General features: G+C 40.2%; 1 protein-coding gene across 1 annotated transcript; it reads right to left on the bottom strand.

Annotated features, from left to right (window-relative positions):
* Positions 1-9829: 9829 nt before the first annotated feature.
* LOC137635664 (uncharacterized) lies at positions 9830-10585 on the bottom strand. The gene has a single exon (XM_068368123.1). The coding sequence runs from the start codon at positions 10583-10585 to the stop codon at positions 9830-9832; it is 756 nt and encodes a 251-aa protein (XP_068224224.1).
* Between the last annotated feature and the right edge of the window lie 337 nt (positions 10586-10922).

The raw sequence follows: 10922 nt of genomic DNA on the forward strand, positions 1-10922 counted from the left end.
GGCATAGAATCTAAGAAGACCTTCATTATTAGATTTTTACGCTCAATATATATTTCCCATATCTAAAGTACTCTGATGAACAACAAACATGTTTGTGAAGTAAATGTTTATTTCAGTCAGACATGAAATATTGATATACAGTACACATTTAATAGAGTTATAGAATTTGCATATCTTTAAACCGAGTGCTTCCTTGTCGAATGAGATACTTTCCATGAGAACGTAGACTCATCTTTAGAAGTTTTGAAGGGGACTTACTAAACTTTTAAAAACTGCATCGTAGAGGGATCTCATGCTTGAAATGTTTATCTTTTTATAGTATTTTATACCCAGAGGATAAATGATCTTCAAAGGGGATTCATTGAACAGAGTTGTGGGATCCGACAGATTACTAGTACCACCAAACCAAAAGTTATTTCCAACAATTTTTTTTTTCCGCTTGTAAACCTCTAGCTATTAGGTCAGCTGGATTCTTTGATCAACTACAGTGATGCCAGTGTAATTGAATCAGTGTAACATACAAACCCAGGTTTATTATTAAGATCAAAAACCTTTTCAACAAATCTCACCAATCAAGCACTTAGTAATAACTTGGGATGTTTTCGGTTAGGATTGTCCCACCGTGTGTGGGGACACAGGCTCTTTGGCTGGCAGCCCATAAAACGTGGGATTCATTTAAGGAATTGTGTGGCATTGGCAATTTGTGAGTACAGTTTTCCAGAGTTTTTTTAATTGATGTTGCAATGTTTTTTTCTCTGGTTTTTAATCTGACCTCACAAATTGCCAATGCCACACAATTCCTTACATTCAGAGTACTGTAAACTTGTCCAGTACAGTACCTTTCTTGCCGAAGTACAGTCTAAGGGGTAGGATAAGTAAGGAGCCGTTACACATCCTATCACCTTCAGGTGGCCCTATACGATCCCGCCTCGCTATTCCTTTTTACGCAGCTGGTGGCTACAGTGCGGTTGATTTTTGCGGGCGCTCTTTTCACCTTTTTAGAAGATTTGATTTGTGTTTTGGCTTCAAGCGTGTTTATTGTTGAATGTCAAAGAGATATAGGGAGATGTCGGTGGCCACTCATCACATACTGTCTTGGCTGTAGGATACTTATGCAATGTATTATGATAACTTTTGATTGGTCCTACAATAGTGGGAAGGTTAACGGGTCAACAAATGTGAACATGATATTTAGGGCTTCTTTCTGTCATGTCGAGGTCTAATCTATAGCTTGACCTCATGGGTTAAGCCCATCCATAAGTCGTTTATTTATGGACTAACCTAATCGGTGATCCAAGACGACGAAAGATCTAAACCATCTTAGAAGTGGTTCCTCTTTTGGATGAGCCAGGCAAAATTGTTTCTTACGAGCCAGTTCCACATGTCGGTTTAAATCCTGCCGTACAATATGGAAGTTCCTCTTTCATTTCCCTCGGATTATTATTATTATTATTACTTGCTAAACTATAACCCTAGTTGAAAAAGCAGTATGCTATAAGCCTAAGGGCTCCATCAGGGAAAATAGCCCAGTGAGGAAAGAAAACAAGGAAAAATGAAATATTTTAAGAACTGTAACAACATTATTATAAATATTTCCTATATAACTATAAAAACTTTAACAAAACAAGAGGAAGAGAAATAAGATAGAATAGTGTGCCCGAATGTATTCTCAAGCAAGAGAACCCTTAGAAAGAATGATACTCAGAGTAGTGCAAAGAAGTATAGGGGTCATTAAGCCTATTAGAAACATAAAAAGAAACAGGTTTGTTTAAAAAAAGATGTACAGTAATCTTAATTGAATGTCACATGTTACTCTCGCTCAGAGTTCTCTGTTTTTCTATAGTGTGAAATGGCCTTTATTCAAAATGCAAAATGTTGAAGCATAGGCCTTTATTATTTGAGATGGCACAATTTCCATCACATGTTAGATAAGGTTTGTGTTCATGAAACATAACAGAATTTTTCATTTAAGATAGTTACTTTGATCTTGGTTTTATGATTGATTATATAATGTTCCTTTGTATGTGCCTATGATAAGAACAGGTTCAATCAATTTATCGAATTGAAGGTTTATTATTAATGTTCACATGCACTTTAATTCAAAATTGTAGATTTTGATTTAATGTAGAGATGATTATCAGACATTTTGATAAATTTATGACCTCGGCCACTCCTGTAGTATATTACAATTTAGTTTATTTAGTATATATTTTGTGTAGGTTGAAAAGGTTGTATAATTTCATACTGAATATGATGTAATTATTGTTAAAGAGAACTTCTTAATATTTAAATAACTTTGTAAAAGTTCTTTTGACATAAGTCTGGTATTTTGGTATTTTATTGTTTCAAAGGGAGACCCCTTAAGGGTGTCATTGCTTATGGGATAAGTTTTTTATCTTGAATTTAAAGATTTTGTAATGCATCGTTAGGCCAATTATTTGATGTCTTTACAAGTATTTTGTTTTGATATTTGACATTCCTGAGCGAATATTTGCAGGTGATTTGTTCCTACAAAACTAGCTGACATACAGCTATAAAAACTCTTAACAAGGGGTAAGCGACCGCCCGTTTGTTAACCAATGGTAGCGGGGAGAAGCACCGTCTCCTTGCTCATTCATACATTTCTTACTTTGATCCCAGCCGTGGTCGAAGATAGATTCCTTCTTCCACGTAAACTGACTTTAGCTAAACGTTAAAATCTTTCCAGTTTGTCTTTTCAGGTGCAGCTTTCACATTTGCCCAGGCACATTGATGTCCTAGGAGGACACTCCTACATGCCCCCATTGCTCAGAATGTTGGGAAAGACTCAAGGAAGGGGCACGCAAGTTTCTGGCTTGTCCTTCACCATAAACTCACCTGTGGCAACAGCGGCTGGAACACTGGCTTTGTTAGAACACTTGGTCCGCGACAGTTGTCTTTATATGTGGTCACTTCAGTGGCAACTGAAGACGTTATGGTTTCAAAACAGGGATCCCAGAGCAAAAGGAAGAATCGAGTTGGTGAGTCTCAGACACGAAGCTTTTCAGTGATGTAGATCTTCTTCCTCTTCCGCCCGAATTGATGCTCCTCATGGGAGAATCAAGTGAGGGGTGTGATACACTCTTATTGCACCATGTGGTCTCTGAACTATAGTCCGAGTTAGCCCACATAAATGCGACATAAACCTCATGGAGTTGAGGACAACCTTCCTTGTCCTTCAAAATTTATAACAGCTCTTTTCAAGCCACTCGGTAGTGTTGATGAGTGACAACACTGCCATAGTGGCATATCTAGAAAAAACAAGGAGGTTCTATTTCATGTTAACTTTGCCAGACTTTAGAAATATTGCGATGAATAGAAGACAGCTCAATATCCCTGTCAGCCAAGTTTAACGCGGTGGCAGACAAGCTGAGCGGACAGGCTCAGATTGTAGCTTCCGTCGGATAGTGAAAAAAGTTATGACCTTGTGGGGTTTGCTGACATTAGACCTGTTAGTAGAGTCCCTGATCCTGAAGCTCACGGTTTACTGCTCTCCAGTACCGGATCCGCAGGCGGTCTTTCAAGATGCCTTTCAACATCTGTGGGATCCCCTAGATGATTATGCGTTCCCCCATGCTTCATCTTTAGGAGAATCCTCAACAGGATGAGATTTTCAAGTAACCTATCTGTGACATTAACCCTTTTACCCCCGGGCTATTTGGAAATTTCCAACCCTTAACCCCCAAGGGGTTATTTTTATCCCATCACATTTTGCAGTATACTTTTTTTAAATTGCTCTAACAGGCTTAATTTTTGTCATAGAGAGGTCAGGTTGGTCTCATTCTCTTGGAAAATGCCTGAATTTTCTCAAAAAAATTATAAAAAATATGAAAAAAAAAAATTTATAGCATATTTTTGCAAGGACGTACCGGTACGTCCATGGGGGTAAAGGGATGGCTTTTGTGAAACGTACCAGTACGTCCTTTGGGGGTAAAAGGGTTAATAGCGCCGATGTGGCTCCATGCAGAATGGTTTCTGGACCTCCTTCTGCTTCTGACAGAAGTGCCAGGGGAGCTCTCTCTTATACCCGACTGTGATAGGTTGGAGATTAAACCTTCTTCATAATAATCCAAGACTTTGTTAGTATAAGTCAAATAGACAGTAGAGCCTTGAACGTAAGCTAATGCTACAATCTCCAAAGGAATACTGCCCTTAGGTTTAACAGTAAGGTTTAACTTTATGTAAGATAATTATCATAACAGCCATTTACATAAATGAATAGTTAGGTAGTAAAGGATGCTAAACTGCTTAACGAGCAACAACTCGTTACATCTCCCCTTCTACCAAATGAAGTTTGTATGTGGTAAATTAGTTTAATAATCAATAAAATAACTATATATAAATACTAATGCTGAAAACAGTCATTAATATACAAATCAACTATAACCCTTTTACCCCCAAAGGACGTACTGGTACGTTTCACAAAACCCACCCCTTTACCCCCATGGACGTACCGGTACGTCCTTGCAAAAAAATACTATAAGAAATTTTTTTTTCATATTTTTGATAATTTTTTGGAAAAATTCAGGCATTTTCCAAGAGAATGACACCAACCTGACCTCTCTATGACAAAAATTAAGACTGTTAGAGCAATTTGAAAAAAATATACTGCAAAATGTGCTAGGAAAAAAATAACCCCTGGGGGTTAAGGGTTGGAAATTTCCAAAGAGCCCGGGGGTAAAAGGGTTAATATACATGTACTATCAACAATCATCTATGCCATAACGTTTAGGTTTACTCTTGATGTTGAATGTCTATTTTGGATTTCAGGCTCGGATGTCTTAAGAACATCGTCCTCCAAATAGGCTTCTTTAACGACAAGCGGCTCACAGGCATCCTCGCTTCTCAGTTCAGGTTTACTCTTTTCTTTCTGTCGTGGACTGCAGCTCCGTATCAAACTCTGCTCTTGTAAGATCTGTTCCAGATCATTATCGTCCAATTGCTCGTCAGTATCAACCTCGGTGTTCTCCAAGTCATCCGAACATCTCTCTCCTGTAGCCAATAACTGCCGTCGATTTCTTCTATACTCTCTATTTCCCACCTTGACTTTGTAAGATCTAGGAGCAACGTCTCCCATGCAAATCGCAGGAGTCCATATCTTACTACCTGGCAGTCTGAGGCGTACCACCTCTCCTGCGGGTATAGGCTTCAATGCGCGTGTCCTTCTGTTATAGTAATGGGCCTGCTTGTCCTTTTTTTCCAAGCTAACTAAAGAATCTTACTGTGTAGGATATCTAGGCTTTAGTAATGATGACATGCAGGGCATGATAGTTTTATAACGTCTACCCATAAGTCTTTGGGCTGGGCTAGTCAACATGTCTTCTGTTGCTGTGTTATTCCAATTAAGTAAAGCCAAAAACTGTGGTTCTCCAGTCAGTTTACACTTTGTGAACATTTTCTTTACTATTTTCACGGCATTCTCAGCCTTTCCATTTGATTGTGCAAACCTTGGACTAGAAGTAATGTGTTCAAAAGACCATGTCTTTGCAAAAGAACAGAATTCTGGTGTGATAAACTGGCCCATTATTTGTTACTAACTGGTCCGGTATTCCATGACGAGAAAATATAATTTGTAGTTTTCTAACGATGGCAGTCGATGTCGTATTATTTACTCGTGATACTTCAAGAAAACTGCTAAAATAATCAGCTACTATAAGGAGTATCTGATTATCAAGATGACAGATCAGCTCCTACTTTTGACCATGGACGAAGGGCAAACTCATGACTTTTCATCGGTTCTTTAGGAGGAAGGTCTAATTGACAAACAAGCATCACACTGTTGAACCAGTGCTTTCAGATCCGAGGACATTCCTGGCCAGAACAGCGCTTCTCTCATCTAGACAACCCTCCACTCCAATGTGTCCTTGATGTGCAATGTCCAACATCTGTTTCCTGAGACTCTTAGGAACAATTAAATTATTTCCTCTGAACACTAAACCATCTTCAGTATGCAGTTCATCTCTATAATTATAAAAAGCTCTAGCACACTCAGGAGCTTTATTTCTAGCATCTGGCCATCCTTCTCTGATCATTTTTGCAACTGCTTGAAGATTACTGTCACTTCCACTGTGAGCTTTTATCTCTTGCAATCTGTCATCTGTGATCATCAAGGTATCTCCGATGAGTGTTGTAGCCTCATTTTTCACAGTTTCAAGGTAATTTACCAATATAGAATTTTCAGAGCAATTAGGCAGGAACGCACGGTTTAATGTGTCAGCAATGTACATGTGTTTTCCGTTGACATACTTAACCTCCAAAGCATAATACTGCAGGTGTAGCAACATCCTCTGAAATCTAGCTGGGGCTGCTGCTAACAGTTTCTTGAAAAATAACTCCAGTGGTTGGTGGTCAGAATGCACCGTGGCCTTGTCCCGTCCATATAAATAATGGTGAAACCTCTCACATGCAAAAACAATAGCTAGACATTCCTTTTCAATTTGTGCATAACGCTGCTCTGCCTCCAACAAACTTCTGGATGCAAAAGTCACGGGCTGGCCTTTCTGCAAAAGGGCTTTTTCAATTCCATACTGGGATGTATCACACTGAATAGTAACCTCTGAAATTAAACTATAATAACGTAGAACAGGTGTTTTACTGGCTGCCTCTTTAACCGCTTTGAAAGCTTGTTCTTGAACATCCTGCCACACAAATTCAGAGTTCTTGTGTAGAAGATCCCTCAGAGGAGCAGTCAGTTCAGCTAATTTTGGCAGAAATTTAGCTAGGTACTGCACCATTCCAAGAAATCTTCGTACCCCTGCAACATCTTTAGGTGCTGGCATCTCCACTAAAGCTTTCACTTTCTCAGGTCCTGGTTTTAATCCTTTGTCTGTTGCTACATGACCCATAAATGAAACTCCCTTTTGTCTCAATTGGAGTTTATCAGTTCCCAGTACCACGTTTCGCTCTTCACAGCGCCTGATAAAGGACTGAAGATTTCTATCATGATCGTTTGTAGCCTCTATGTCAGTAGCTCCTTTTCCATACACCAAAAAGTTGTGTGCAATTCCCTCAAGTCCCTCAATCAGCTGATGCATACAACGCGGAAAAACTTCTGGTGCCGAGCATATTCCAAATGGCATTTTCAGCCAGCAGTAACGTCCAAATGGAGTATTAAGGGATTTTGACGAAGGAAAAATCTATTTCTGGGCGAGAGACCTGTGCCGCCCAGTGAAATGCTCCTTATGCACCATTTCAAAGGAATATAACTGCTAATATTACCAGAGAAAAAATGTAAAGGAATGCTAGGTTGAACTAGCTCGCTCACCTAATGGTGTCGGTATAGACTGGGGCGAAATACCAGAGGTCTCGTACCATTTAGATTTCTCCTCTTCGAAATCCCCCAATAGTGAGGTGCCGTTCAACCTCCCCTGCCTCGCAGACCAGTACTACTAACTCAACCCACGCTTGCCCAACACTCCTTTCAAGCACCTGTTTGATATAAGTCCAAGTGTTTTATTTCGTGTGTTTCATTGGATTTATCATCAACTTTCTCTCGATGGCCGATTCCCAAGATACCCCATCGAAGTTAAGTACCTTATCCATGAGTTTTTAACGAGATTGGGCAGTGTCATCTTTGTTTTTATTATTTAGAAGTGTTTATATATGAGCGGCGTCCCCGTTCTTTCTTTCGCCTCTGCCCTTTGTCTCGTTAGTTCGTCCGTCTTTTATATTCGTTCGATCCTTTAGGAGTTTTTTCCTTATATTCATTTAGTACATAACTTTATGCTTTCATATAGCAATATTCATTTAGTACACCGACTTTATGCTTTCATATAGCATTTATTTTATGTTATCCTATGATATCGGTGTTAGCGTTTCATCAGGAGTAGGTTATGTTGGTATGCCTGCATTCGTGCGTGTTGGTGGATAGCGTCAACATTGAGATTGTTTCGCTAGTTCTAGGAGCTTTAATTTCGACCATCTCACTTATTATTAGTAAAACCTTTTGTTTTATTACGCTCCACCTAGTTTTACGTTTGGCTCGAGTGGGACTCTCGCGTATTTTGTTGTTTTTACTGTTCGATCTACCGCTTCAGTAACTAGGTTGGTACCCCTGCTTTCCATCTGCTGATGGCGTCATGCTTCCTCCCCTACCACTCGCCCGAGTCCCTCTCTCGCCATATTTTTTCTGCATGCCTAACCTTACTTACGTGATTTCGCTTTTAATTCATTAATTATTTTTATGTATTTGTGCATTGATATTATATTTATTGCTTACTCCGTTATGATCATATTTTTGGGATTTTCATGTCATGATTAGGGGATCTCCAGTTGGTAGCCCTGTCTACCACTGCGCACTGGCGATTTCCCTGTACCATTACACCCCCCCCCCCCCCAACAAGTTGGGGAGGTTATTCCATCCCCCCCCCCTTCAGTGTACACCCTTCCTCTCACTCGATGGTTGTTGGTTATGATTTACGGGTCAAATATGCTTGTACCTCAGTCTTCCATCAACGTTCCGACATATTGAGGACTGAGTATACCAACGGGGTATGACTTAGTCTCATTCATTCATACCGGGCGGTTTCGTCTCCCCCCTCCCGTCGCCATCGGTCGGGGAGGGGGAAGGCCGGGACCACCGGGGACTATCACACGTGATTAGTCGGTATATCTGCACCTTGGTGTAACCTTGCTTTTAATTACGGTTGTTAGAATGAGCACTTATATTAGGAGTGTCCTCCCCTACGGTACCTCATGCTATTATCGTCCGTATAGGACTTATTATATCCCATATCATTATTTTATATTCTACATGAATCATTACCTTTGTCCCGGTACCTCAGGTAAGGTAGGGGGGGGGCTGGTAATATTAGCAGTTATATTCCTTTGAAATGGTGCATAAGGAGCATTTCACTGCGCGGCACAGGGATTGAGCCCAGAAAAAAGCTGTTAAGTACGAGCTCTCCTCCTCCAAAGGCACATGCCAAAACCCGTGTTTCACATCTAAGACTGTGAACACACGAGCTCCTGCAAGACGAGAGGCAATGTCTTCAAGTGTTGGTAATCGATAGTGCTCACGAAGCACTGCCTTATTTAGATCCCTTGGATCAATGCAAATTCACATTTCTTTATTTTTTTTTTTTTAGCTATTATTAATAAGGAGGAGACCCACTCTGTTGGTTGCTGTACCTCAGCAATTATGTTTTCACTTTCAAGCTTATCTAGTTCCTTTTGCAGGACGGAAAGTACTGCCGCAGGTACCCTTCTAGGAGCATGCTGCACTGGGTTAACAGATTGATTAAATCTGATTTTATAACTGTAATCAAGCTTACCGGCAACACCTCTGAAAACTTGTGGATGCCATTCAATGAGAGATTCCTTTGTGATAGCAGAAGAGCAGGCTGAATTGACGTGCAAGGCGTTGTCACAAATGGGATTAATCTGGTCATTATCCTTTATTTCCAGAATATTAAGTGCCACACATGCTTGGTAACCCAAAATTGAATGAAATCGCTGACCCGGCAATAATTCACACCTCAAATTAATGGTACGAACTCCCCGCCAAACACGAATACACACACTGCCAAAGGAACGAATGCCTTTTTGCCCTTAAACATACAATGTGGTTGATGACGGCCCTTCCCCCTTCAACTCTGAGTCGCCAGTTGCAGCTTGGTACACATGGAGTGGCAGCACATTACAATCTGCTCCGCATTCTATCTGGAATCTTATGTAGCATAGTGGAGTAACTTTAAGTGTAACAGTTTGTTCCTTAGTCATCTTGATACTAGCTACCGTTTTCACTGTGAATATACATGACGAGTCGTTTTCTTCTAAATCAGCCTCCCTCATGCTATTAAGCGATTTCAAATTAGTTTGTTGCACCACTCATGCTGGACCGCTTACCCCAAGCTGGAAAAACTTCCTTTACTTTCCTGTGACTTTTACCACAGAACCTACAATCAGTAATCCAGTCCGTTTCTTCCAATTTGCGATGAACATCTGTCACTGGCTTCATTCTTCCAACTGGATCCTTCAGCTTTGCAGACACAGTAATAACCTTGCTTTCTAATACTCTGTTGATCTCCTCTTGCTGTGCTATAGATACCTCGCTAACTCCACAAATCTCTAAGGTTCTCTCCAAAGTTAGATTCCTTTCCCGAAGAAGACGATCTCTGACCTTATCATCCGAAATGCCAAACATAATCCTGTCTCTCAAAATTTCTTCTTGTGTTATATTCGCAATATCACAATCCCACGCTATATGACGCAGAGCCGTTACATACTGATCAAAAGATTCTCCATCTATCTGTGCCCGAATATTGAAATGGTAACGTTCAAATGCGGTGTTTTTGCTTAGGTGAAAATATCTTTCAAATGCTGCCAGCACTGCATTCTGATCTTTCTGATCTTCATCAGAAAGTTGAAATGTGCTGGAAACCTCATGAGCCTCAGGCCCAATAACTGTAAGTAACACAGAGACTTGCACTTCAGGAGTCTTTTTACTTAATTCTATTGTGACAGCATAGCACTTCCACCTTTCTCGCCATTCCCTCCACCTTTCTGCTGCATTCCTATCATCCACATTGAAAGTGGCGGGTGGAGGAAGACTGTGAAACGAAGACATCCTGGTATTTCTGCACGTATGGGTCCATTAAGATACTGCTGCTCCCATGTGATAGGTTGGTGAGTAAACATTCTTCATAATAATCCAAGACTTTATTAGTATTAGGCCTAGTCAAATATACAGTGGAGCCATGAACGTAAGCTAATGCTACAAACTCCAAAGGAATACTGCCCTTAGGTTTAACAGTAAGGTTTAACTTTATGTAAGATAATTATCATAACAGCTATTTACATGTAAAAATAGTTAGGTAGTAAAGGATACTAAACTGCTTAACGAGCAACAACCTGTTAGCAGCGTCCCTGAACCGGAAGCTGCCGGTTCACTGCTCTCCAGTATC

This window comes from Palaemon carinicauda, unplaced genomic scaffold (genome assembly GCF_036898095.1).
Source record: "Palaemon carinicauda isolate YSFRI2023 unplaced genomic scaffold, ASM3689809v2 scaffold158, whole genome shotgun sequence".
Taxonomy (NCBI): domain Eukaryota; kingdom Metazoa; phylum Arthropoda; class Malacostraca; order Decapoda; family Palaemonidae; genus Palaemon; species Palaemon carinicauda.

Coding starts and splice junctions, on each gene's coding strand:
- LOC137635664 (XM_068368123.1), bottom strand. CDS start 10,585: ATGTCTTCGTTTCACAGTCTTCCTCCACCCGCCACTTTCAATGTGGAT.